The sequence below is a fragment of the Saccopteryx leptura genome, chromosome 1 (genome assembly GCF_036850995.1).
Source record: "Saccopteryx leptura isolate mSacLep1 chromosome 1, mSacLep1_pri_phased_curated, whole genome shotgun sequence".
NCBI lineage: Eukaryota > Metazoa > Chordata > Mammalia > Chiroptera > Emballonuridae > Saccopteryx > Saccopteryx leptura.
The window spans coordinates 1,294,098-1,322,004 of NC_089503.1; the positions used below are offsets into that span (position 1 = coordinate 1,294,098).

Genomic DNA, 27,907 nt, shown 5'->3' on the forward strand with positions numbered 1-27,907 from the left:
TACGCTTTCCCTGAAGGACTTTAATTCTCTATTTTTATATAGATCATTTATTAAATTAGAAGGCTGAAAAGTAAAAATATATTTTACAATCGAAGAAAACTCTGGACTCTGGGCCTTAGGAGAACAGCCAGGGACAGGAAGCTGATGCACTGCCGCCACGGGGGGTGGGGCGGGGGTGGCACGGGGTGGGGGGGGCGCAGAAGCAAGGGGGGGCGGGAAGGGCCCCAGAGACTGCCTGCACCTCTCTTCACCACACAGACTAGGGCCCAAGGCCCCTCTGTGCAGTGGGGGAAGGAGCCCCTGCCGAGGGGGAGGCCAAGGGCCCTGCAGAGGGACCCCCCCCCCCGATGGGAGCAGGCCGCCCCACGGAGCTCAGGCGTGGACGAGCGTGGGGGGAACAGCCGGACATGGAGGATGAGTCTGCTGTGACCCACAGGGGCCTCGTGAACAGTGGTCGTGAAAACGAAAGCAGAGTGCAAGCGTGCATCACCCCGAGTGGCCGCCCGGCACACGGACGAGCACACAGGCAGGCACGGTGGGGCCGCGCCCTGGGCCGAGCTCGCTCAGGCGCCGCTGACACGGGAGCTGCGGGCAAACCTAACCCTCTCGTCTGCTGACGTCGCTGCACAGGCACCAGACCCGCTGGCCGCAGACGGGACTGTGGGCACCGCCCTCTCCGGGAACAGCCCCGATGGCAGCAGAGCCGTGTCCTCGAGCTGACGCTCAGCCTGCATGTGCGGACGGGACGGCGACACCCTACTCTCACTTCCTCCCGCGAACACTCCAGACGTCCACTCTCGGGACCAGAACTGACGCCCTATTGGGCAGATCTTACGTCTAAAGGCTGCGGCTCAACACCCACGGGCCCACGAGCACGGGAGGACGCCCACGAGCTCAACACCCACGGGCCCACGAGCACGGGAGGACGCCTACGAGCTCAGTGTATGCGTGGTCTGAGGAGCACCCCTCTGAGAAAGCTCTCAGGTTTCTCTGGGTGTCATCCAGCCTGTCCCGTGTCTGTGGCCGGAGCTGGGGCCGCCGTGCAGCCCACACTGTGCTCGCACCTCCAGCTCCTGGGAGACACCAGTGCCGACGCCGGCAGACTGCGGTCCCCGTCCTAACCGCGTTCTCGGGACGTGCTCGTGCGTACTGAAATCAGCGTCAGTAGTAAGTCAACAGTTCCCAACACCCTTTAATTAGAAAAGTACTCTATCTATTACTTTTTATCCCCAATTTTAGGTTCTGGTGGAAGACTCAATCAAGGAGAGCAGCCACCCCTTGGAATGCCACCCACAAGCCGCACGGACACAGCAGGAAAGACGGAGGGATCGTCGAGCTGGGACAGACCTACCCCGGCCGCCCACCCGCCGCGGGCTGTGCCGGGCCGGCTGTGCCCACGCCAGGAGGCGGGCTGTCCGCGCTCAGGCTGGAATCTGGCCCAGGACCCGGGGGAGCAGGCAGGCCCACGAAGAACACTGAGGGGGGGATGTGAGCTTCCAGATTGCAAATGATAAGTGACACTGAAGCAGCTGCTATGGAGACGCGCCCTAAGTGAGCGTGCCTGAGCCAGGAGTCACGGGACCAGTGCCCACCTCTCAGGCCCGGCCCGGCCCAGCAGGCTGCCGGGGGCAGTGGGGGCGGGGACACTCGTGGCACTGTACCCCACGTCCCGGGCAGGGAAGATGACTGCGCACCCGTGCTGCTCACCTCCCTGTGGGCGAGGAGGGACCGCCCAGCCACCCGCGGAGTAGAGCACGGCCGCGGAACCACCGCACATGCATCCCGGCGGGTGTGGACGGCGGTGTGGACGCTGGAGGAAGGGACTACGAGGCTCTCTCACAGGATCACGTTGGGACAGTGCTCCCGGGAGCCCTGGGTTGGCGAGTCTGAGGGCTGGAGGCACGCAGCAGCGAGGGGCACGGCCTAGGACTCCTCGCCCATCTGCAGCAGGGAGTTGACGGCTGCGTCCTTGTTGCCCCTCTGGGCCTCCAGCACGGAGCGGATCACCTCCTGGTCCACGCTGGGGAACATCTCCTGGATGGCCCGCAGGTCCTCCTCGCTGCAGCGGGGCGGGGCGCTCACGGCTGCCGGGGGCAAGGCCACAGGCACCATGCCCGGGCCGCACACAGCGGGCACACCTGCGACACAAGATGGCGTTTAGGGAGGTGGTGACGGCAGGGAGGAGGCCTCTGGCCGGGAAGCCACTCCCCATGTAGCTGACCTCATGGGGGGGCCCCCGAGCCTCATAAGCACTGACCAGCAGGGCAGCTGAGCAACAAGACCCAGACCCCAGGACACACAGGAAAGGAATGAAGGGGCCCCTCTGCGTGCGGCCCCTGACGCTCACCCTCGCCCTGCCCTCGCCCTCACCTAGCCCTCACCCTCACCTCACGCTCGCCCTCACCATGCCCTCACCACACCCTCATCCTCACCTCGCCCTCGCCCTCGCCCTCGCCACGCCCTCGCCCTCACCTTGCCCTCACAACGCCCTCACCTCGTCCTCGGCCTCACCATGCTCTCGCTTGCCCTCACCACATGCTCGCCCTCACCTCGCCCTGCCCTCAGCACACACAGCTTGTTTCCCAGTGGGGGGAGGCAGGCGCTCACACCACCCGAGAACGAGAACGCCGGGGCTGAATCCACAGGGGTGCTCACTGCCCAAAGCACACGAGTCCCTTCATCTGAGAACGGAAGGGCAGAGGTCCTGCTTGCTTCCCGAGGGCCTGAGACTCTGTCCCCCCGCCTTACAGCTCAGAGAGACGCCCCCAGTGCAGCGTGGGGAGCACAGCCGTGCCCTGACGAGGCGGGCGCAGGCACCGGGGGTGCACACACGTGTTCAGAACACACCCCACACGCTAACGACAGGCGAGCCGCAGAGGCCCAGGGGGACTCGGGGCAGGCAGCGTGCAGAGGAGGTGCAGGTGGCTCTGGGGCCGCTCCTCAGGCCACCCTGGTCCCAACCCCTCTGCTGGAAGCGATGGCAGCCTGAGGCCGACCCTGAGGAGCCGGGTCTCCTGGGGACAAACGCAGTGTCTGCGCTGCGGGAGGCTCTTAGTCTCCAGGAGCCCGGCACAGCCCCGGTCACACGAGGGGCATCTGGGAAGAGGACAGACTCGTGGAGCAACGGACAGTGTCGACCTGGAACGCTGAAGCTTGCCTGGTCAAGGCACATACAAGAAGTACCTAACTACAAGTGGGTGCTTCCCACTCCTCCCCCCTTCTCTCTCTCTCCTCTCTCTAAAATCAATAAATACAATCTTTAAAAAAAATGTCCTGTTTGTTGTGAAAGCCGTCTGAGAAACGTGACAATGGCACTGGCTGGACGTGACCTTTACTTTGACTTGCAAGTGTGGTTCACACCACTGCACCACACTGCCTCTCCCTAGACCTCGCTCAGAGCAGCGCCTCGGGCGGGACCAGGCAAACACCCTGGCAGGTGGGGGGGCGGCTTTGCTCTCAACTGCTGAAAGGCATCAGCATTGCCAATCCTCACCACAGACCCTGAGTGGACAACAGAGACGTGGCCGGGGTGGGGCTGACCGCAGGGTGATGGCCTGTGCTCTCCCAGCACGCGGGGCAGCCAGTCAGAGCTGCAGGCTGCGGGGTGCACGTAGGAGAGGAGACGGAGGGCCAGCGAGGGGCAGCAGGCAGAGCTGCAGGCTGCGGGGGGCACGCAGGAGAGGAGACGGAGGGCCAGCGAGGGGCAGCAGGCAGAGCTGCAGGCTGCGGGGGGCACGCAGGAGAGGAGACGGAAGGCCAGTGAGGGGCAGCAGGCAGAGGCTCAGAGGCTCAGAGGGCACCGGAGCGCTGGGCCCACCGTGACGGCTGTGTGGGCCTCACAGAGAACGAGACCACAGAGGGGTGAGGCACGGGCACCCAGTGGTCTCTCCTCCCTCTGTGTCACTTCTCTGTCACAACAGGACTTCCAAAACTGACAATGGACATAAAAGGAGGGAGTCTCTGGTTATAAATCTACCCTTTCTTATAACTAAAGGCGTTCACACAGAGAATTAAGGGTGGAAACCACAGAGACACGCTGTATAGTTCACCTCTTTCTTGCAAAGCCGGCTTCCCCTACCCCTGGTTGGCACACTGCGGCTCGCGAGCCACATGCGGCTCTTTGGCCCCTTGAGTGTGGCTCTTCCACAAAATACCACGTGTGGGCGCTACCTCGATAAGGAATGTACCTACATATATAGTTTAAGTTTAAAAAATTTGGCTCTCGGCCCTGGCCGGTTGGCTCAGCGGTAGAGCGTCGGCCTGGCGTGCGGGGGACCTGGGTTCGATTCCCGGCCAGGACACACAGGAGAAGCGCCCGTCTGCTTCTCCACCCCTCCCCCTCTCCTTCCTCTCTGTCTCTCTCTTCCCCTCCCGCAGCCAAGGCTCCATTGGAGCAAAGATGGCCCGGGCGCTGGGGATGGCTCCTTGGCCTCTGCCCCAGGCGCTAGAGTGGCTCTGGTCGCGGCAGAGCGACGCCCCCTGGTGGGCGTGCCAGGTGGATCCCAGTCGGGCGCATGCGGGAGTCTGTCTGACTATCTCTCCCCATTTCCAGCTTCAGAAAAATACAAAAAAAAAATAAATAAATTTGGCTCTCAAAAGAAATTTCAGTTGTCCTGTTGAAATCTGGCTCTGCTGACTAGTTGGCCGACCACTGCGGCTAACCACACACGGTGGGGCTGGAAACCACGTGGGCAGACTGTCCCTCAACAGAGTGTGAGGCTCTGACCCGGCCGCCTGTGAGTGGGGCCTCAAGGGAAGCGGGGTCTTTGCAGATGGGACCAGGGAAGAGGGCATCACACCAGTTCCCACGGAGGAGCCCTGTGGAAAGGGCACAGGGACACGAGGGCTGTGGACACCAGCCCAGCCGCACCTGGGCCACCAGAGGCTGGGGAGCAGGAGGGACCCCCACGGCCCGCACTCCCACTGTGGACTCTGGCCTCCAGCGGAGCAGCAGGGAGCCCTGCTGTTCTGGTCCCGCAGGGCACCGCCCCTTGGTGTCCTCTGGCTGCCCATTCTCTTCAGACCTCCCACTGAGCACAGTGCAAGGACCAGCGTCACACAGGCACCGAGATGAGCTCCCGGGCGGGCACCACCGAGACCCAGGGGCTCGGCTGACCACTTACACCAGGACCTGCGCCCCCAGCCACTGCGCTGCGGGCCGCCGCTCCCACTGGGCTCCTCTAAGTTCCCACTCCTCTGCTGACGTTCCCTCCCTCGTCACGTAGGACAGTCTCCTCTAATGCCTGTAACGTGGGACAGCTGCTTTCCAGTTGTGGTCACCTTGGTCCCTTTCTGTGGACCGGCTCTGTTCTGATCACAGGCCACAGTCTAGTTTCTTTGCCAGGCGGTGCCCTCGGGAAACTGCAGGACCTTGTCCCAGGGCAGTTTAACCCCAGGCACAACGCCCCGAGCTGCATGGGAAGCTCCAGCTTGGGGTTCAGCCTCCCAGCTAGGGTCCCTGCCTCTCCCTTGCCAGGGCGGCCTGGGAAGGGCCCGGGGGACGGTGCTCCTAGCAGCCCAGCACCCACGCTGCCCCACCCTGACGCAGCCCTGAGCACGCGCAGAGCCAGGCCCCATGCTGCCATCTCCCTCCTCCAGCGCCTCCCTGCAGAGCTGACCGCTTCCGCCACCCTGACTCTGGCCTTGGCCTCCTGGCTCAGTGGGCACTGGGCTCTGCTTGGCTCCAGGTTCCTGCACCCGGCAGAGACACGGGCTCACTCGTGCCCCTTCTCTCGGGTCATGGTCTTGCACTGTCTGCGCCTACACCTGAACACAGCAGCTGCCACGCCTCCTTTGCCAAGTTCTGTGTTGTTTGTGGCAGGCGGCTAGCCGGGTGCGGGCACGGCACAGCCAGCGTGGAGTGAACAGGCAGGACAAGGGTCTGGAACCGTGAGACAGAAACACACGCGCGGCCTGACCGGCCGTCAGCTGCTCGGCGATGGAGGAGGGACTCCCGGAGACGGGAGCACGCCGTCCACTGCGCCCGACACGAACACGGTCTTTTGTTAGGGAGCTCGTATCGGGAGATGTTTCAAGTTTACATTTCTATGTCTCCATAAATTCCAACCAACCTTATTGTGCCAACGGTTGGGGAAAAGCAAATTCCGTTCCCTACACGTGCAGACAGCGTCCCCCTGCAACGCCGGAGCCTCGCCTCTGGAAGGGGCTCACGCCACCTGCAGACCGGGCTCGGCGGCCACCCCACCCTCCGCCCACCTCACACCACCGGGGCACCAGCTGGGAGGGGCGCACTCACCGGTGATGGGCACGTAGCCGACACCCTGCTGGTACACGGTGGGCATGAGGACCACGGGCTGTGGCGGCATCACCATGGCAGCCGGCAGCGACTGAAACGCAGAAGACCAGGGTCACAGAGGAATGAGGCACAGGACCCCGCGCTTCCTGTCTCACCAGACACTTCGGGACAGACGGACGGCCTGGGGCCTGGAGCCCAGGGGCTGACCCTGCGTGAGCGGGCGCCGCCACCTTCGCTCACCCGCCCTCACAGCACCCAGCACCTCTGAGGCCACGAGGTTGAGTGACGCGGGCTAAAATGTCACACGACCAATAGGATCGTGGCACCCGAGTGTCTGGACTCGCCCCCCTCCAGTGTGTCAGGGGCTCCGTGTTCCCGTCCAGCCTCTGGTGAGGGCCCAGGAAACAGGCATGAGTGAGGTCCCACTGACGCCCACAGGGGCTTTAGAGCAGCAAGAACGGGGTGGGGGGCTGCGCAGAACTCGGGAACAGGTGACTGCGGAGCTGTGACCAGCCACGCGGAACCCCCTCTCCTGGCCTGTGTGCTGGAGCTCCCACAGAAAAGGCTACAGTGACAATACACCACTCCGGTGACACAGAGACGATGGCGGGGGCCCAGGTTCCTAGACTCTGAGCCCTGTCCTGCCCCCACGGCACCCCCTGCCCGCCCAGGGGCCCCCGCTGCCCTGTGCCCTCGGGCAGTCCCGACACTGCCCTGCTGCACAGAAGGGCACCAGCACAAGGGGCTGCACTCCAGCAGACGGCGTGACCCTGTGACTCGTGACACGGCCACCACACAACGCTGCTGCTTCAACAGTCTGCGGGGGGGGGGGGGGCTCTTCTGGGACCACGCCCAGGGCCCTCAGGCACAGGGGCCTCGCTGAGCCGGCAGGAGCGCCTGCCCTGGCCCCCGGCACTCACCGAGAAGGACAGGACCAGGTTGATCATGCCCTCCTTGTCGTCCCCCTGCCGCCCGCTCAGGCAGTGCCACTTGTCCTCCACGGTGCCCTGCCTCAGGGCCTCGGAGATGGTGATGTGGGTCCAGGCGATGCGGTCGTCCATGGAGAAGGCCCGCTGTGGGGCCACAGGGAGAACCAGGGCTGAGAGCCTGGCCGGCCTCTCTGAGCGCTGTTCCTGCCCCCAGACGCCTCCTGCCCCCACCCCTGGGTCGGGCTCCGTGGCGCTGGCTCTGTCCTCTGTCCTCAGCCCGGCAGTGTGTCCAGACTCCAGCTGCCTGGAGACCTGGGTCCATCCTCCCGGCCTCGTGGCCCCGACACGTCCCAGAGCCCGGGGGCATGGGAGGAGCGGAGCTGCCCTCTCAGCTAACCCCCCTCAAAGGGAGGGAGGGCAGAGGGAGGGCAGGGGCGGAAGTGCAGGGACGCTGGGGCCACTGCCCTGCCTTGCTGTCCGCCCTCACCCCTCCGAGCACTGCCACGCTGGACACCGGGCCCCAGGAGGGACAAGATGCTCCCTAGGGGCGCAGAGACCCGGGCTGAGGAGCCGCTGCACCCTGTGACCCCCAGGGACACGGGGGGGCCATCTGCAACTCGCACCGTAATAACCCAGTCCCACCATCCCCAGGACAACCGCTCCCAGCCTGTTCCCAATAGCCGGCAGCCTCCGGGGGCCTGCGCCCCGGGAACCATGGCAGCACTCCGTGCGCGCCGGCAGCGGTGATGTGCGTGCCTGGGCTGGGGCGCCCGAGGCCTGCGACTCCGGGGACGGCCTTGCTGAGACCAGCGGGCTGACCGGCATGGCGTGTGCGGCCCCACCTCTGCTGGGCTCCAGGACCCGTCCAGCCCCACCACGCTGGTGTCCAGGCGTGCTCAGAGCCCCCAGCAGGCAGTGTGGGTGGTGCCTGGCCTGAGCCTGGTGTGGACGCGGGACGGGGCCGCCTCACCTCATCAAAGATCTCCAGGTAGAAGGAGTCCACGCCCGGGGGCACCGTGCAGTGGATGACTTTGTTCCAGCGCGGGTTCTTGGCACCGTTGTGGGCTGTGGGCGTCTCGTACACGGCGTAGCCCAGGCGTATCCGGCAGTACGGGTCCATGCGGGTCATGCCGTAGTTCTTTGCCAGCTTGGCCTGAAACGAACCCGATGTGAGACCAGCGAGGCCACCGCCGGAGAGGCAGCCAGGCTCCCCCGGGCCGCTGCCCCCCAGCACGTCCCTCCTGGCGTTTGCTCGGACCCGAGTCCAGCCTCTCACACCCGTGGGATGTGGCCATGGCGTGCTCCTGGGCACGGGGCCGAGAGGAAGTCCCCACGGGAGCCCGCAGTTCCGTGACAGAGCGTGTGGTGCTGGGCTGGCAGGCGTGAGACGACATGCAGGCCAGAGCGCGGTCCACCCTCTCCTCAGAAGAGGCCGTGGGGGGGGAGAAGGCAGGCCGCCCGGGAAGCCAGGGGCCACGGAGACCAGGGCACAGAGGCCTGGGCACCCTTCCTGCCTGCACGATGGGGTTCCTGGTGGGCAGACACCTCCTTGGCGGAGCTGCACTTGCAGGGAGAGGGGACGTGACTGCTCATGGGACAGAGGACTGGGGCAGACAGGTCTGCCAGCGAGGACGTGCTCCAGGCGGACAACAGGCCTAAGTGGACCACCCAGAACTTCACGACTTCTGAGACCCTGGCCTAGGCAAAAACAGTCCCTGGCAAAACACACGCTGCCTGCCCATCCACAGGAAGGACGCCTGCTCTCTCTCTCAGAGACGGAGGAGACAGCTCGAGAGGCTCTGCAGGTGTCACGTGTCTGGTCAGGAGCCTGCACCCAGGACAGTTCCCACAGCTCCCACACCTGCCAGTCAAACAAGGGCGGGAGGTCCGCAGGAGGGGCCCGGGCCAAACACGCAGGGAAGACGCTCCCCGCTCCGGGCCCGGGAGGGCAGCTCGCACTCCAGTGGCCCCGCCAGGACACTCCCGGACGGCTGACCCCACCCACCCGAGCAAAGCAGAGGCTGCCAGTCCCGGGCCGCCAGGCAGGAAGCCCAGAGCGCCGAGGGCAGCCCACCCACCGTCCCCACGTGACCCAGGACCCTTTCCCAGGCCCTGCCGACTGCAGCAACAAGCGGCCAGCAGAGCCCCTTGCCGGCACTGCCATGGGGGGGCAGCCCTGTGCTCCCGGGGGGCGGGGCAAGGACCACCACCTCCAGTGAGTCCCTGCGGCAGGGAAGGCAGGGCGCGCAGCCCTGGGCCTGTCCACGTCTCGTCAGCAGAGACCGCTAAGTCAGGCCACCCTGCGGTTGGGGGGCGGGGCCGACTGCGGCCCACACAGGGCATGACTCCTGGCGTTGGGGAGTCTGTCAGGGCTCAGTGAGCGCACCCTAATTCAGACAGGTGTCGTTAATGTATGTATGTTACACTCATAAGGTCGATAAAAAAACAAAACAGAAAACAAGCCCCTGCCCCCCGCACGGCCCTTTCCGGCTGCGCAGTCTCTTCTCCGACCCGAGAAGACCCTGCAGACGCCTCGCCTTGTCTGTCGCCCCAGTAGCACCAGAGCTGGGCCAAGGGCGCGGCCAGCGCCCCCCTGGGACGCCCGACACAAGCACACCGCCTCCAGCTGCACTGCGGCCCTCCTCCCAAGTCCTGCCTCTAAAGCATCAGCCCCCAGACCCCGCTGGGCCGGCTCCTCTCGTGGCCTCCGCTGGGGTCCACCCACCTCGCCCTGCAGGTGCCACAGGCCCTCGCACACGGGGCGGAGACGGCCCCCGGCCCCCAGCAGGAGCAGAGTGCAGGGGCTGCCCTCACCCATGCTCTTCCCAGCACGTCAGCCAGAGGAAGCCCCCAGAACTCAGGTCAGCACAGGGCCCTTCCAGTGGGCGAGACGCCGACCCTCCCGGAGGGCAGGCCCACTCGGTTCTCCCTGGCTCCTGCAGGGCTGGAGACGGACCTTCCCAGGGGGCCCGCCCTGCCGCCCTCCCCCTGCCGTGCCTCCCCCAGAGGACAGGGCACCCCCTGACTTGACACTGTCCCGGTCTGTCTCAGGCCCCACCGCCGGCTCCCAGGGGCAGGGTCTGGCCTGTCTGACCCGCTGCCGCTGCCGGCACAGGTGGGTTCACATCGAGCAGTGCTTCTATCCACGGGAGCCCTCGGTCTGGCAGAGCCCCTCCGGGACTCCATCGGTGCTGTGCTGGCCCCTCCTTCGGTTAGGACACCACAGGCCCCTCCAGGTACTCTGGGTGCGGGTCCCCTCCAGGTACTCTGGGTGCAGGTCCCCTCCAGGCACTCTGGGTGCAGGTCCCCTCCAGGCACTCTGGGTGCGGGTCCAGAGCAGACGGTGAGCACCGCAGGGAGGGTCACAGTGCATGTTCGTTGTGCTTACACCAGTGACGTCCGTGAGCTGTGCAAAGGCATGTGTCTCAAAGACAGCGTCCACACCTCAACTAAAAAATGCTTTATTGCTGCCTGACCAGGTGGTGGTGCAGTGGATAGTGTTGACTTGGGACACTGAGGACCCAGATTCAAAATCCCGAGCTCACCAGCTTGAGCACAGGGTTGCCAGCTTGAGTATGGGATCACAGATATGACCCCAAGATAGTTGGCTTGAGCAAGGGGTCCCTTGTTCTGCTGTAGCCCCCTCCCCCCCCAGTCAAGGCACATAGGAGAAGCAATCAATGAACAACTAAGGAGCTGCAGCTATGAATTAATGCTTCTCATCTCTCTCCCTTCCTGTCTCTTACTAAGAAAATAAAATAAAATAATGCCTTAATCCTGAAAATGATAACCACACCGAGCCTTCAGCGAGTCCCCTTCCTGCTGGTGAGGGTCTGCTGGACTCTCACTCTGCCTCTGCCCGCCCAGGCGCCCAGCACACAGGGTACTCGACGGCCTGCCGTCCACCCCGTCTCTGTGTCGTCCATTTCCTGTCTGGCTACACAGGGATATGGAACTGCATGCTGTCTCCTCTCGGCCACGGTGTGACCAGCCCTCTACGCCGAGACCTCTCATTCTTGGTCCCTAACCCTGACCTCTTCCTTGGGTGTCTGCATCTGCCCTGGATGATGGAAATGTCTTCCGGAAGCTCCTGGGAGACACGCACTGGCCTCCAGACGGCTCTGAACACCCCACTGTCGTCAGCACCCCCTTGCGGGAGCAGCTCCTAAGACTGCAGACTCCGTCCCGCGTGCTCTGGGAAACGGGCGCAGAAACGTCTGACACCAGCAGGTCACCCCGGGCCGGTTTGCCTTCTGCTCCTGCCCGGCTAAGATGCGTTTATCTTGATCACATGCAGAATGGTGCAGGCCTGTCCACTCCCAGACCAGCTCAGGGGGACGCTGCGGCTCCTTGCTTTCGTCGCCCCTGCTCTGCAGGGCGGGCCCCCCATCGGTGTGGCTGCGGGCACACCTCCTCCCACTCACTCCCTCTGCACCGCGGACGGAACACATCTACATGGTCTCGTCCTGCTGGTCCTCATACTCACTGGGCACGACTACATGCTGGGAGGAATGGACAGATGGACAGACAGACAGGTGTCTGTGCCCCCACAGCACACACAGCGCGTAGTCAGACAGCACGGCCACCTGGGGGGTGAGTGGGGACACCGGAGCCCCTGAGGAGGTGGGGGAGCGAGTGGACCTGGGGAGGAGGAGGGCCAGAGACGGGGATGGGGACGGGATGAAGCAGTCAGATCTGTCGACCGCATGCTGACCACCCAAAGGGCTGGTGCTGGGGCCTGGACCACAGAGGGCCAGGGGAAGCCCAGGGCAGGGCCTGAGCCCCTAGGACAGCGGTGCTGTGACCCACGGGGGGAGGGAGGGAGCAGAAGCTGTGGGGGCTGCAGGGAAGGGTGTCGCTCAAGCCACCTCATGCTACAAACACCCGCTGCACACCCAGGGAGGGCCTGGGGCGGGCAGGCTGCACGAGGCTGCCACGGAGCTGAGCAGCCGGCTTGGCCAGGAGCTGCTTGCCCTGGCGTGTGGGCAGGGAGGCGAGGGCTGGCTGAGTCTGGGCTGCGTGTCACTCACGGGCCCAGGACCGGGCACAGCCTCTGTGAGCCATGGGGAGGAGCTTAGTCACAAAGGAAGTGGAGTCATGGGCGACACCATCAGAAGGCCAAGTACTGACCTGGGACATCTCTGAGCAGGGGACCCGCCCACAGGGGCCCGGGGAGCCGAGAGCAGCTGCCCTGCAGCCCCCACTGAGCCGCAGGAGGCAGTGCAGGTGGGAGTCTGAGCTGCACCAGGATGCTGGGGGGAAGGTAGGCGCCCCTTTCTCCCTTAGAAGCCTGTGTCTGGGCGGGGCGAGGCTGTGGCTGCGACCATCAGTACAGGAGAGCACCGAGTGTCTGAAGCTGCTGGCACCGGAACAGACCCATCCCTACGTCTGCACGTCTACACCCCGTGCAACCTGGTGACTCCCCCTCGTCACGCTTTACAGGGTTTGGGGACAAACCACTTTCCCTCTTGCCCACAGACCAGGGTCTCCCTGCCATGCCTGGGCCGTCAGCAGGGGCTCCTGGCACACAGACCACAGAGCCAGGTGGCAGAGCCACACACGCTGGCCCACTGTGCACCCTTGCTTGGCCAGCAGTGTGCTTCTGCCACCCGCTGCCCCAGGTCAGCAGAGAGCTCTGCTTGAGCAGGTGCCGTAAGCGCTCATGACTGACTCATTAAGTGTTGGGGGCAGAACGCCGGGCATCCATCAGTACTTCTCACACATGCTTGTTCACCAGGTATCTGTTTTAGGTAAAACTGGAAACAGAGCAAGTTCCATTTGTCGACACAAAGCCCAGGTCCCCCCGAGCTCACCCCCTCCACCGCCCAGGTCCACACTCCCACCTGCACCACGGTGATGTTGAGGCGGTCCACCGTGCCCACTGCCCCTCCGTACTGCAGCTGGTGGGCCGCCTGCGCGTCCAGCTGCACCTGCTGCTGCTGCTGCGTGGGCGTGATGCGGAGGAAGTCGTGCGGGAGCTCGCCGATGTACACCTGCGGCCGGAGAGGACAGGTTAGCGGGGCCAAGGCGGGCGGGACAGGACTGGACCCCCGGCATTTCTAGTCACCCGACACCGGGCTGCATGCGTCTATCTCTTCACCTGTTCAAGGAGCAGCCACCAGGGTTGGGCGTCCAGCCTCCGTCCCCTGACCACCAGACCGCCGGCCCCTCAGCGAGCACCTGGACACATAGCGACGCTGTGAAGGCCGTGCTGCTGCCCCAGAAGTGCCCACTCCGACGGCCTGCCGGGTGCTGTCTCAGGTCGCTCTGGGCGGCACACGCTCTCTGTCCACGTGTCCGTGACCCCTCCACACTGGGCCACTCTGACCACAAGTGAGGCCTGCCCACCGCACAGCACAGGTTCCCACGGATGCCAGGACAGGCCCTGTGCCGGGTCTTGGGGCTGCTCTGCACCGACGCACTCCAGACCCTCACCCAGCAGCTCAAACTCGAGAACGCCGTGAGACCAGAGAGAGCAGAGTGACAGTGACGAGAAGCCGCAGAGGCCTCGCCCTCTGCCCTCCCTGCAGCCTCTGTCCACCAGATGCCTGGCTGGGGAGAAGGCAGGGCCTGGCTCCCAGGGAACACGTCCACCAGACAGTGGAGGAGACGAAAGCAAGGGCCAGGGGAGACGTGCGGTGGCCGCCCTGGTGCGGGCAGCAGGGTGCAGAGGAGCAGGCGCAGGACGCTGTGTCCCTGAGCCAGAGAGCCAGGCTGCTCAGCAAGGCGAGGCTGGGAGGCAGAGGGCCGGGGCTCCGGAGCTGGGACACTGGTCTTTCTTTCGCAGGCAGGGTGTGCAGGGCCCAGAGGACCACAAAGTGAGAAATGCCTGGAGAGGCGGCCAGAGAGCAGCTCAGCAGTAACTGCCCAGGGAGGGAGGGCTGGGGCCTGGCTGCAGTGGACAGCGGGAGCCCCGCTGCAGGCCTGGGCCCCACTGGTGTCCGGCTCCCCTCAGCCACCCTGAGGGCACAGCACAGCGACCCCTGGCGAGGGCCTCGAAGGGCGTGTGCAGGAGGTGCCCCGTGGAAAATCCCAGGTGACTGTCTGCTGCCACCAGGGCGCACCTCAGACGGCCAGATGCCTGCTGGGCCCCCACCTCCCAGGGCCGCACTGCTCAGGGCTCACTGGCTCCAGGAGCACAGGGCCAGGTGCTGAGAGCAGCCCTTGCAGGGGCTCTGGCCGCATTCCCCACAGAGCAGAAGCAGCACGCTGCTGGGGCCTCCGAAGACCCTCTCAGACGGACACGCTGCCCGAGCTGTGCCAGCAGAAGTGCTACCCGCCGTCTCTGCCCGGAACCCGGCCAGTGCGGCCAGCGCCAGCACTCACACACTGACCGGGCAGCAGCAGGGCCTGGCCCGGGGCTGCCAGAGGGCTGCTCTCTCGGGAGCCTGGCGGCTGCCCTGCCCACGTATGTGCAGGTGCTGGTGGGTCCCAGGCTTTGTCTCGAGATGATGAGGCCCCTTCTTGGAGACCCCACATGTCCTGGGGGGGACAGACAGTGCAGGTCACCAGGCCCAAGGGCAGGAGCAGGTGGTGGAGAAGTTGGGCTGCGTTGCCCGCCTGCCCGGCTCCCCAGGCGCTCACACCTCACACCTGGACCGCACCCCAGTGACTGGGACGGGTGCCCCTTGCCAACCACACGCAGGCCACACACAGGCTCCCCTGCGGGTGACATCGCCATCCCAATCTGCTTGCCACAAGCGCGTGACCGTGCAGACTCAGGCTGCGCGAGGGAAGGGGTCACGCGCACAGGCCCAGGTCTTTCTTACTCTCAGAAACCGCTGCCCCGGGCCGCACACTGCCGCTGAGGACCCACAGGGAGCAGGGCAGCATCTGGGGACAGGGTGAGGGTGCAGTGTGCACAGACGTGGGGTCAGGAGAGGCCTCTCTCTCCCCTTCGCTATTCCTACCTCCTGCCCCTCACGTCACCAGGACCCCCTGTGCTGTGGTCCCTCTCACTGTCCTGCCCTGGATTTTCATTAAAGAGACTACAGCCCCTTTTTAATGGGGAAAATAAGCTATATCCAAGACTCAAACGGTCTAGTGTTACTTTTCATTACGGGTGTAACTGCAGAATCATAAATCTGAAGTGGGATTTAACATAAATGAGCAGTGCAGACAGAACATGGGTGGGGAAAAGGGGAGACCCCCACCACACCACCACAGCCAGGACAGCAAGGCCAGCAGCAGCAGTGACCGGTCAGCACGGTCAGGGGAGGACACCACACCTCGTGGCCTTCTTCCCAACTGAGAGATGGTCTACAAAATCCTGGACCAGGGTCCTCAGACTGCCAAGGTCCAGAAACACAAGGGAAGTCTGAGAAATGGTCTCAGACCTGGCGTAGAACCGCGAGACAGTAAGGGACAGTGACGCACAAACAGGGACACCTGGGGAAGACCTGCAGTCAGTCAGGGTCTTCGTGTGACGGGCACACCACGGTGGTGATGTTAACAACAGCTGAGAGGTCGTGGCGGCTCTTTGTACAACTATTCCACAAATCTAAACTTACTCCAAAATCTAAAGTTGATTAGAAAAAATTTTAAACTTAAAAAGGAAAGGAAAAGGGAGCTGTACTTCCGGGCTGGGAGGGGCTAACCAGCGGTGCGGGCCCCACACTGGGCTGAGGGACGGGGGTCTGCGGCACGGGGCTCTCGGTTCAGGTGGAAAGGGGCCATGAGAGCATATCCGACTCCTCGGAAAGCCACTCCTGCTCAGAAAACCAGTAGGCGTGTCACACAACACAGACACGGCCAGGTCCCAACGTGAATCTGTCGATTGAGTGACCACACTAGAAAACGTCATCGATAAACATGTTACTAATATATATAGTTAATGTAATTTCAGTGCTAATCTGAAAACTCACTTTTGCCAAATTATGATTAGAACAGTCACATCAAAATATATGCTTTACTGGCTCAAAGATTTGGGAAGAGAGGATGATTAATCTTGATAACCATACATACATCATATTTTAAGTATAACTTGGCGTGCACTTACAACATGAATATATTCAGTTCAGTACCGACAAACTCTTTTAACCCCTGTGTTAAGACCCACCAAGTCCACTTCTGGGACCCTCTCCTATGAAACTTTCATAGAGGCCACCTGCTGCCCAACAGCTGCACTGCCACAGCGCCAGGAAAAGGGGACATTCACCATGGGCACCAGTCTCCTCGGCCCAGGCAGACATGACCAGGGAGAAGCTGTCCCTGCACCCACTGCCTGGGCACCTGGAGTGGGGAGCACGACCTGAGCAGAGACCACAAAGGAGGTTTATGTCTAAGAACACTTTAATTAATGGTCAAGTTTGGAATTCGGCGGGGGAGGGGTGACGGTTTCACTTTCCTTTATTTACACTTTCTGTCCTGCTGGGTGTTTTCAGCGTGTCAGGTATATGCACACGAGTTTCTTTCACGCAAAGAAGCACAGAACTCTCATTCCATAAACTCTATTTGAGCTTCTCTTAAAACTAAAAGCTGCCTGACCTGTGGTGGCGCAGGGGATAAAGCGTCAACCTGGAACGCTGAGGTGGCCGGTTCAAAACCCCGGGCTTGCCTGGTCAAGGCACATAGGGGAGCTGATGCTTCCTGCTCCTCCCCCTTCTCTCTCTCTAAAAATGAATAAAATCTTTAAAAAGTTATTAAAAAAAACCCTAAAAGCTACATTTATAAATATTAGCCTATTTCTATTTTTTTTTTTTTTTCATTTTTCTGAAGCTGGAAACAGGGAGAGACAGTCAGACAGACTCCCGCATGCGCCCAACCGGGATCCACCCGGCACGCCCACCATGGGGCGACGCTCTGCCCACCAGGGGGCGATGCTCTGCCCATCCTGGGCGTCGCCATGTTGTGACCAGAGCCACTCTAGAGCCTGAGGCAGAGGCCACAGAGCCATCCCCAGCGCCCGGGCCATCTTTGCTCCAATGGAGCCTTGGCTGCGGGAGGGGAAGAGAGAGACAGAGAGGAAAGCGCGGCAGAGGGGTGGAGAAGCAAATGGGCGCTTCTCCTGTGTGCCCTGGCCGGGAATCAAACCCGGGTCCTCCGCACGCTAGGCCGACGCTCTACTGCTGAGCCAACCGGCCAGGGCAGCCTATTTCTATTTTTAAAAAAATACATTATGATATTAGTTTTGGATGTACACTCCAATGATTAGACCTTACATAGCTTACTAAGCGACCATCCCAATAAACCTCCCCCTCACCCAGCACCACAGTTACGAGAGTATTAACTGTGCTGTGGTGTGCTCTGCACCCCCAGGACTGCTCTGTGCCTGCCAATGTGGACTTCCTAACCCTTCCCCTCTGTCACCCAGCCCCGCCCTCTCCCCCTGGCAACCCCCACAATGGTCTCTGTACCCGGGAGTCTGTCTCTGTTCTGTTTGTTTTTTAGATTCAATTGTCAACAGATACATATGTATCGCCATTTTACTGTTCATATTTTTAAACTTTTTTTTCCTTCTTCTTCTTAAAGAAGACCCTCTACCGTTTCACTTAATGCTGGTTTAGTGGGGATGAACTCCTCCAGCTTTTTCTAGTCTGGGAAGCTCTTTACCTGTCCTGTGATTCTAAGTGACAGCGTTGCTGGGTAGTCATGTTGGTTGTAGGTCTTTGCTTTTCATCACCTTGACTACTTCTTGCCACTCCCTCCTGGGCTGAAATGTTTCTGTTGAGAAGTCAGCTGACAGTCTTATGGGAGCTCCCTTGTAGGGAGCTAATTGCTTTTCTCTGGCTGCTTTTAAGAGTCTCTCTTTGTCTTTAACCTTCTGCGTTTTAATTATGGTGTCTTGGCGTGGGCCTGGTGGGTCATCTTGTTTGGGACTCTGCACTTCTTGGACTTATACGTCTGGGTCCTTCGCCAGGTCAGGGAAGTTTTCTGTCGGTCTTTACAAATACGCTTTCAGTTTCTGGCTCTCTCTCTCTCCTTCTGGCTCCCCACAATGCAAATGCTGGTGCACTTGAAGTTGTCCCAGAGGCTCCTTACACTGTCTTCATTTTATTGGATTCTTTTGTCTTGTTGCTGTTCTGATTGGGTGGTTTCTGCTTCCTTATATTGCAAATTGCTGATGTGATTCTCGTCTTCATTGGTTTCTGCTTCCTTATATTGCAAATTGCTGATGTGATTCTCGTCTTCATTTATGCTACTGTAGATTTCTTGAAAATTCTTCATTTCAGTTAGTGTAGCCTTCATTTCTGACTGGTCCTTCTTATGCTGACAGGGTTCTCACTAAGGTCACTGGGCACCCTTATAACCAGTGTGTTGAACTCTGCATCTAACAAGCAATATTAATCTTTCAAAATTGCAATTTTGTATTTCCTGAAGTCGAGGTGCCCTTGGAGAGGAGCACAACAGGCTTACTTCTGACAATGGCTCCCGGTCACAGGAGGCTAGAGCTCCCCTCCACCAAGGTGCACTTTTTCTAGAAAGAAAAAATTTGCAAATTCTGGTTCTGTTTAAAACAAAAACTCTTTTCAAGTCCAAATGTGAATTTTGGCACAGAAGCAGAGCACAGCTGTTCTGTTATGTAGCACACACTCGCTACCTTAGTTAAACCAGCAGCACTTGGAATCGGTCACAAGAACGCACAGCCAACGAGGCCACTCCTGCCACACGAGGCTGCCCTCGGGGCCCTGTGGCACCCAGAGGCTCACCCGCACAGCCTCTGCCCAGCCCGGCCCCCAAGGCTGCCGCTCTGTGCCTGTGCATCTCCTGGCCTGCCTGGCCTTCCGTCTCTCCGGGAGCCTCTGGAACCACTTTTCCTTGATGCCCTCCCGCCGTGGGGTGCTAGCACTGAGGTGTGCCCACGCCCCTGCATCTCCCTGCACCCCCTCCATGAGGTGTGCCCACGTCCCCTGTATCTCCCTGCACTCCCTCCATGAGGTGTGCCCACGTCCCTGCATCTCCCTGCACTCCCTCCATGAGGTGTGCCCACGTCCCCTACATCTCCCTGCACTCCCTCCACGAGGTGTGCCCACGCCCCTGCATCTCCCTGCACTCCCTCCATGAGGTGTGCCCACGTCCCTGCATCTCCCTGCACCCCCTCCATGAGGTGTGCCCACGTCCCTGCATCTCCCTGCACTCCCTCCATGAGGTGTGCCCACGCCCCTGCATCTCCCTGCACCCCCTCCATGAGGTATGCCCACGTCCCTGCATCTCCCTGCACTCCCTCCACGAGGTGTGCCCATGCCCCTGCATCTCCCTGCACTCCCTCCATGAGGTGTGCCCACGTCCCTGCATCTCCCTGCACTCCCTCCATGAGGTGTGCCCACGTCCCCTGCATCTCCCTGCACTCCCTCCACGAGGTGTGCCCATGCCCCTGCATCTCCCTGCACTCCCTCCATGAGGTGTGCCCACGCCCCTGCATCTCCCTGCACTCTCTCCATGAGGTGTGCCGCCGGCCCCTGCATCTCCCTGCACCCCCTCCATGAGGTGTGCCCACGTCCCCTGTATCTCCCTGCACTCCCTCCATGAGGTGTGCCCACGTCCCCTACATCTCCCTGCACTCCCTCCCTGAGGTGTGCCCACGTCCCTGCATCTCCCTGCACTCCCTCCATGAGGTGTGCCCACGTCCCTGCATCTCCCTGCACTCCCTCCATGAGGTGTGCCCACGTCCCTGCATCTCCCTGCACTCCCTCCATGAGGTGTGCCCACGTCCCCTACATCTCCCTGCACTCCCTCCACGAGGTGTGCCCACGCCCCTGCATCTCCCTGCACTCCCTCCATGAGGTGTGCCCACGCCCCTGCATCTCCCTGCACTCCCTCCATGAGGTGTGCCCACGTCCCTGCATCTCCCTGCACTCCCTCCACGGAAAGAGTGAGGAGGATGCTTCTCCCACTCAGGGCAGCATTCGCAACAACTAACTGAAAATTTAAGTTACAAGTTAGGTTGAAAACTGAAAAGCTTCCAACACTTAGTAACTTTATTTACCGAGCAACTTTTAATGTAACTTATTTACTTATAACATGTAATTTATCTACTTATAGCAAATTACACACAAATTAGCAATTCATATAATTATAATAGCGATGTAATAGAAAAATTTAAAACTCATTACTTTCCAGCAAAAGTAAAACATCTGAAAACATTTCTTAAATATTTTTTGTGAACTTTTCATTTTTGTTTGACATGAAAAAATACTTTTCAACTAACTGCTAAGTGTCCTTTTCAGCACTTAAACTAATGATAGGATAAATAGCTTTTGTGGAATTAAAAAATAAAATGTAAATAGTTTTTGCTCGATTCTCCAAGTGCAAGTTGCACACACGGGTGCAAGGATCAGCCACACAGCATGTTGGGGGGCGGCTGGCCCCTGGCGTCCACCTCCTCTCTGCACCTGAGCTCCTGTGTCTGCACCTGCCGTGACCTCGATGTCAACGTGCTGCTCAAGAAAACTCGTGGGAGCAAGGACACTCTAAGGAACAAAAGTTCCAGGGCACCTGAGCTCAGGGGCCACTAACCTCGGTGACACCACGCTTGCTCCACCTCCTCCACCATCCCTGTGCCGAGAGAGCGTGTGCTAAGGGTTCTGGAGACCCCCAACCTGGTCCAAGGAGGCACCCCTGTGCCCTCATCACGTCTAAAACTGATCAACAACTCCAAGTCATCATGACCTTCACAGCTAGGACCACGGCAGGGGAGCTGGGCCAGGCTGAGGGACACAGCACAACCAAACAAAAGCTCCCCTAAGGGCATTCTGTAGCTTGCCAGCCTAGAGATGAAGTCAGGAGCCCCTGGGGAGGAGGAGCCCACCCTGGAGGAAGCTGAACCCTGGGGGGCCGCCCCAGGCATCTGAGGAGCCGGCCCTGCTAGAAGGCCCTGGAGAGGGCACTGGCCACTAGATCACCCAGGGCCAGGGCTCAGGAGACGTGGCCTGTCCACCCAATGACCACATGAGGGCCGGGGAATGGATGTGTGTGCTGAGACCAGAGATGGTAGGTGGACGAGGATGGAGCACATGGCACTTGGGGGCACCCAGGTGGCTCTGTGCTGGCTGCACCCTCACCACACAGTGGCCTGTGGTGAGTAGGCAGAGGTGCTGGGCCCCAAGTGCATGGTGAGGACAGGGAGGCTACCGATGGGCCTGCTCAACCAACCCCAGTGCACCCCAGGACAGAGAGGCCAGAGCACAGACCCACTGAGGCCCGGGAGACTTGTGACAAGAACCCAGTCAAGGTGCGGATGTGTCTGTCCATGGTCACTGCACCGGTCACTAACGCTTTCTTGTAAGCTCAGCACCTCTCCATATCAAGTTGGCAGGAAAACACCAATTCTTCGCCGATGCCCAGAGCCACAAACTGCACACGGCCCATGTGACAACAGTGCCACCACGATTCCCTGGTCAAGTCACCCTCTCGCCCTGACACACGGTCCTTCCCCCAGGACTCTAGCGTCTCTGCCACCTCTGTTGACACTCTTGCTCCTTGAAGTGGGAAAAGAGGGAAAAGCCAGGAGCAATGGGGAGAGTCTGGGTGCCGCCAGCATGCCCTCCTGCCCCGCCTGTGTGGGCACTGCCGCCTCCCCTCCCAGACGCTGAGGGCTCACCAGGGACGCCACCGAGCTCCCTCCCACCCATCCTGTCCAGTGTCATCGCAAAGGCAGGTTCTCCTACTGTTCCTGTCACCCCCTCCCCCTCCCACTTTTCTACTTACTCAAGACAGGACAGGGGCTTCCAGGCCACCCGTCTGGCTGTGCCACCTGCCCGGACCCACAGCGCAGTCTGAGAGGGAGCTGACAGGCTGCAGGGCTCGCGTGACCACGCGGGGCTGGAGGTGGGAGAGACCCGTGCGCGAGGGACAGCAGTCACGGATGAGCACGCGGGGACCCTGCAGCCCACTGTGCCAGCCTCCCACCGGCTGCTGGGCGTGGTGAGCCTGAGACGGAACACCCCATCCTCATTTGAACGAAAAACGCCAGCTGACCAGGAGGGCTGAGAGGTGTGCTCAGGCTGGCAGTGCTGGAGGCAGAGCCCAAGCAGTGGGCACACGGGCACAGGCTACCAAGGCCTTTCGATGGTGTGTGTGAGGCCGTGAGAACTGACAGCAGGACGAGCACTGCTTTCCTGGAGCCCGTGTGCTGATGAGAAGGGACACCCAGCAGTGTGTCAAGGGCTGCAGGGCTCTAGGCCAGTGGTCCCCAACCTTTTTTGGGCCATGGACTAGTTTAATGTCAGAAAATATTTTCACGGACCGGCCTTTAGGGTGGGACGGATAAATGTATCACGTGACCGAGACAAGCGTCAAGAGTGAGTCTTAGACGGATGTAACAGGGAATCTGGTCATTTTTTAAAAATAAAATATTGTTCAGACTTAAATATAAATAAAACGAAAATAGGCCCTGACCGGTTGGCTCAGTGGTAGAGCGTCAGCCTGGCGTGCGGGGGACCCGAGTTCGATTCCCGGCCAGGGCACACAGGAGAAGCACCCATCTGCTTCTCCACCCCTCCCCCTCTCCTTCCTCTCTGTCTCTCTCTTCCCCTCCCGCAGCCAAGGCTCCATTGGAGCAAAGATGGCCCGGGAGCTGGGGATGGCTCCTTGTCCTCTGCCCCAGGCGCTGGAGTGGCTCTGGTCGCGGCAGAGCATCCCCCCTGGTGGGCGTGCCGGGTAGATCCGGTCGGGCGCATGCGGGAGTCTGTTTGACTGTCTCTCCCCGTTTCCAGCTTAAGAAAAATACAAAAAAAGAAAAAAAAAGAAAAAAAAGAAAATAATGTAAGTTATTTATTCTTTCTCTGCGGACCGGTACCAAATGGCCCATGGACTGGTACTGGTCCACGGCCCGGGGTTGGGGACCACTGCTCTAAGTGGAGCCCAGCACGGTGAGGTGGCGGGCGGCTGACATCTACAGGGGCCGCAGAGGCAGGCCCTGTGCAGACAGTGCTGTCTGAACAGAGACCGGAGGGACGTGAAGGCACCAGTCACGCAGGACGCAGAGGAAGGCAAACTGGCGGAGGACAGTCCTGCACAAAGGGCCTGACCGGGAGCCTGGACAGCAGGTTGAGGGACAGCAGGGAGGTGGCTGAGACAGAGAGTGAAGGGAGAGCAGATGGCCAGAGGTGGAGGACCGTCAGCCAGGAGCGGTGGGCCTCACGGGCTACAGACACTGACCGCCCGGTGAGAAGCCGGGGCAGGTGAGAGTTGGGTGTGCCTGGTAGCTAGCTTCAGGGTGTGAAAGCAGGTGGCCCAGCCATGTGAGTGTGCAGTGTGTGGGTGTGCAGTGTGTGTGCATAGTGTATGGGAGTGCAGTGTGTGTGCACAGTGTATGGGTGTGCAACGTGTGGGTGTGCAGTGTGTGTGCATAGTGTATGGGAGTGCAGTGTGTGTGCACAGTGTATGGGTGTGCAACGTGTGGGTGTGCAGTGTGTGAGTGTGCAGTGTGTGTGCATAGTGTATGGGTGTGCAGTGTGTGGGTGTGCAGTGTGTGAGTGTGCAGTGTGTGTGCAACGTGTGGGTGTGCAGTGTGTGAGTGTGCAGAGGCTGGGTGTGCAGTGTGTGTGCATGCAGTGTGCGTGCGTGCAGCGTGTGGGTGCAGTGTGTGTGCACAGTGTATGGGTGTGCAGTGTGTGGGTGTGCAGTGTGAGTGCAGAGGCTGGGTGTGCAGTGTACATGCGTGCAGTGTGTGGGTGTGCAGAGGCTGGGTGTGCTGTGTGTGTGCAGTGCGTGGGCATGCAGAGGCTGGGTATGTAGTATGTGGGCATGCAGTGTGTGGGTGTGCAGTGTGAGTGCAGAGGCTGGGTATGCAGTGTGTGTGTGCAGTGTATGGATGTGCAGTGCATGTGTGCAGTGTGTGCACAGTGTGTGGGCGTGCAGAGGCTGGGAAAGTGTCAGAGTCTACACCTGCTCTGGAGGCAGGGCCTGCAGGACTCCCTAAGGGGCTGATAGGAGGCAAGGTCATCCAAAGGTTTTGGTCTGAACAACATAAAACATGGAGTTGCCACCAAATTGGGGGGTGGGGACCACGGACAGACAGACACACACCTACACACACAATGAAGGGGCTGTTCTAAGATATTTGGAACATTCTAGGGAGAAGGCATGGAATGGCAGAACACATGGATATGGACCTCAAGCACGAGGCCAGTGGGGAGCCCTGTGTGGGAATGAGGGGCTGAAACCCCGAGATCCCTGGGGGAGCGAGGACAGACAGAAATGAGGAGCAGCAGGAGCTGCAGAAGGCAGTGACTCAGCAGGGAAGCCATTGTCCCTGTGCCCACAGGTGGCAGCGGTCTCAGGGGGGCCTACAACTCACCAGGGGAGTTCTGGAACACCTAAAACAAGCTGCTGCTGTTTCCTGCCCAGAGCACTGGCATGCCATGTGCAGTCACTTCCCTCACCCCTCAAAGCACGGGCAGCTTCCAGGCCTCCCGAGGCCCAGTGGCACCCAGCTGGTATCACCCACAGTCCTGCACAACCAACTGCCCCCCAGCTCCCATCGTCCAGCTGGTGTGGAGGCCAAAGGAAACGGCAGGAGGCACAGAGGATGGTGAATGGTGTGCACAGAACTTGAGGCAGGACGGCCATGGGGAACAGCCAAGTGTTCTGAGAACTGAAAAGTAACTCCCAGGACCCAACAGCCCAGAGGGGCCGGCAGGTTCTCTCCACAGGCTGGGCCCGGTGCAAGCACTTGGCATGCACAGTCAGTCCGTCCAGTGAGAGAAGCGGTGACACACTGGGACGCTGTGGCACAGAGACACTAAGCTGAGAGCTGTCAGCAGGCAGTGCACATGAGAACTCCCAGGCGGTTTCACATACAACAGAACAGAGCGCCGTGGCGACAGGAAGGGTGTTCAGACGTGGCCCAGACCGGACATGGGCCCGACTTCAACACCGCACAGCGGCCCAGAGAGCTCCCCACACAGTGAGAAGATAACTATCAACCCATAGTGCCCAACACAGCAAGCTGCCACAGGAGCTCATAGGCACAGCTTACAAACAAAGCCACGTCCTGCCCCCGGAGGAACTCTGAAGGGCTGGCTGGAAGCAAGAGCAGGCGGTCCCGAGTGGAGGGCGTGCGAGGCAGGGAGGACCCGGAACAGGAAACAGCTCATGTGCGCTGGACAGCCTCGGCTAGGTCACACACCACAGACCAGCCTGCAGCTGGCCGGGTCACCTGAGGCAGCGTGCTGATCAGGAGGGAAACATGGTGAACTAACCCCACATCCTGATACATCTGTGTGTTAAAATTTCTAGGATGACCATGAAGAGAACAGAAATACAATACTGCATGTATTTTGCAAACCAGGGGAGAGCAAAAGACCGGATTTAAAAACACTGTATTGACTCAATTCAAAACAAGGCAAGGAGAGAAAAACAAAACAGAAGTAGGACAAATAAAAGTACAAAATGTTTATAAAAACACGTGTGTATACAGAACAGTACAGCTGAGCCCAGACCTCCACTAGCCTGGACTTCACGGGAGGCCTGCCAAAGGAGGTGTCCCGCCTCCAGCTGAGCCCGAGAGCCGTCCGGCTGAGGGCACCACGAGCAGCGTGGCCTGCACACCGAGTCCTGGGGTAAGGCAGGGGCCTCCACACAGTTTTGGTCTTAGTAGGTGCCCCTGGGATATTTTTTTATAAACACTGGATAGAAAAAGCATAGCTATTACAAAACACTAGCATTGTTAAACTTGGGACAAACTCTCTGGTTATTCAGGGAAAAAACCAATCCTGAAGATATAAACAGCAAGTCTCCTGAAGCTTAAGCAGAGTCCATAAGCTCTGCTGCAGAGACACAGCAGGACCCAGGGAGAGGAGCCCACTGAGCTGGTGCAGAGGCTGGGAAAGTGTCAGAGGAAGTTACACGTCCTCTCACACACACACATCAACCCGGAGCCGCCCAGACCAGCCAGACTCCCCTTCCTCCTTCCCACTCCCAGGGACCCTACCTGTCACTCCTTTATTAGGGACCAGGAGGCAATGGTCAAACTCCAAGTCAGCCCCAAGTGAGTGCAGGTCCAGGGCCCTTGGGCCCTGGCTGCACCTCCTCCTGTGGGGGCAGGGAGGGCCCCCAGGGCACAGGGCTCACCCCCAGGACTGCTGCCCAGCTAGGACCAGCACAGGGAACACCTGCCAGACTCGGCCTTTCCCAGCAGTGGCTGAGGCGGACTGGCCAGACACGCCGGCACCCAGTGCGCAAGTCAACGCACCCTGGCCAACGGGAGGTCCTCCCCTCTCTGCTAACTGGCAGAGTTCCCTACGGGGACTGGGGCGGGCGGGAGATGTGGAAACCGCAGAGAGCGTGTGCCAGGCAAAAATGTTTCTTAAGAAGCTGACACTGTAGTCCCCAGAAGACACGCAAGGGCCGAAACCCACGTGCGGCCACAGGCCCGGCCGTGGGCGCAGCACCCTGGCCACGCTGCCGCTCTCACATCCGCCACCTCGTCCAGCGACCCGGCTCAGCCCTCCAGGGCAGGGCCCTCCAAGAGAACCTACCTCACCAACAGGTGAGGACTCGGGACTCGGAGTAAGACCCCCGCAGGTCCGATGGCGACCACCCCGCAAGGCTCACGGCGCGATCGCAGTGGCCACTGGCCCAGGGAGCTGCACGCACGGACGCACTCCGGGGGCCCTCGGCACCTCCCGCAGCCCCGCAGCGCCGGCCTGACGTTGCTGCGCGTTCCCAGGTCCCGGAGATCCCCGCGAAGCACGCGGACACGGGCCACTCGACGGCCACTCAGCGGACGGCGGGTGCAGGCAGCCCCGGCCTTGCGCGCCAGCCCAGCGCGCGTAGGGTCCCCGCGGTTGGCGGCTAGAGCTGCACGCGCCCCCGGGAGGGCGGCCGCACCGGCGGCTGGGGGCCCCGGCAGCCCGAGCACGGAGCGCCCTGCTCCGCGGGCGTCGCCTGTTCTACCGGGAGCCAGGGAGCCGGACCGCCGCCGCGGGGGAGAGGGAGGCGGCCGCGGGAAGGCGGGTCGGCCACGGAGCGCTCCCGCGAGAACGCCGCGGCCGCGCCACCTCCCCAGGGGCTCCTCTCCCGCCGGGGGGACGCGCCGTGGACCGGCTCCTCTCCCATCACGGGGGTCCGGGGGCGGGCGACTCGGTCCCTGCGTAGTCCGGGCCCCACGCGCGGCGCAGCCTTCCCGGGGCCCGCCGGGCTCGCCAGCCCCGCTCGGCCCGGGAAGGGAAGGAGGGCGGCGCCGCCTGGGGGGGCCCTCTCCATCGGGGCGCCCGCCAGGCTCGGGGGGCCCTCTCCCGGGCGGGCGCAGACCGAGTTCCGGGGCCCGCCGGCGCGAGGGGCGCCCCTGCCTCCGCGGCCCGCTCGCCTTCCGGAGCCCGCGGCCCGGCTCCCCCGGGCAACCCGGGACCCGCAGCGGCCGCCCCGGCCCGGCCCGCAGCCTCACCGGCCCCCGCTGCGTGCTGACGGTGGTCGCCATGGTGCTCCGCCGGCCGCGCCGCGCCCGCCGAGAACTGACGCGCTGGCGACCCTCCCTCCGGAGCCTGCGACGCCGCCAACGGTCGTCCCAGCGAGGCCGCCGCCGCCACAGTCAGCTGACAGCCGCCCCGCCCCCGCGCCGCGCACTGCGCAGGCGCCGCGCGGCCCCGCCCTTCCTGCGCACGCGCACGCACAATCGCGCGCGCACGCTCTCTCGCGGCGGGCGCCTGCGCGGTCGCTGCACGTCATCGCCCGCGGCATGGCTCCCCCAGCGGCTGCAGGGATTTGAAGTCTGTCTTGAGCCGGTCCCCTGCCTGGGTTGAACCCCGAGCTGCTTGGGTGATGGGGATCCCCAGTGTCT

The 27,907-nt window shown here is 61.5% G+C and overlaps 1 protein-coding gene across 2 annotated transcripts; it reads right to left on the reverse strand.

The window, feature by feature from the left end:
* Positions 1–27,682, reverse strand: TOLLIP (toll interacting protein). Of its 2 annotated transcripts, XM_066372835.1 has the most exons (6): positions 27,515–27,682; positions 13,029–13,178; positions 8,156–8,338; positions 7,177–7,329; positions 6,257–6,347; positions 1–2,138 (listed from the first exon to the last, which is right to left on the reverse strand). In XM_066372835.1, the coding sequence occupies exons 1-6, from the start codon at positions 27,545–27,547 to the stop codon at positions 1,924–1,926; spliced, it is 825 nt and encodes a 274-aa protein (XP_066228932.1). In that variant the 5' UTR covers positions 27,548–27,682; the 3' UTR covers positions 1–1,923. The 2 variants fall into 2 exon arrangements, with proteins under 2 accessions (XP_066228932.1, XP_066229010.1); XM_066372913.1 differs by lacking the exon at positions 7,177–7,329.
* Positions 27,683–27,907: the final 225 nt, after the last annotated feature.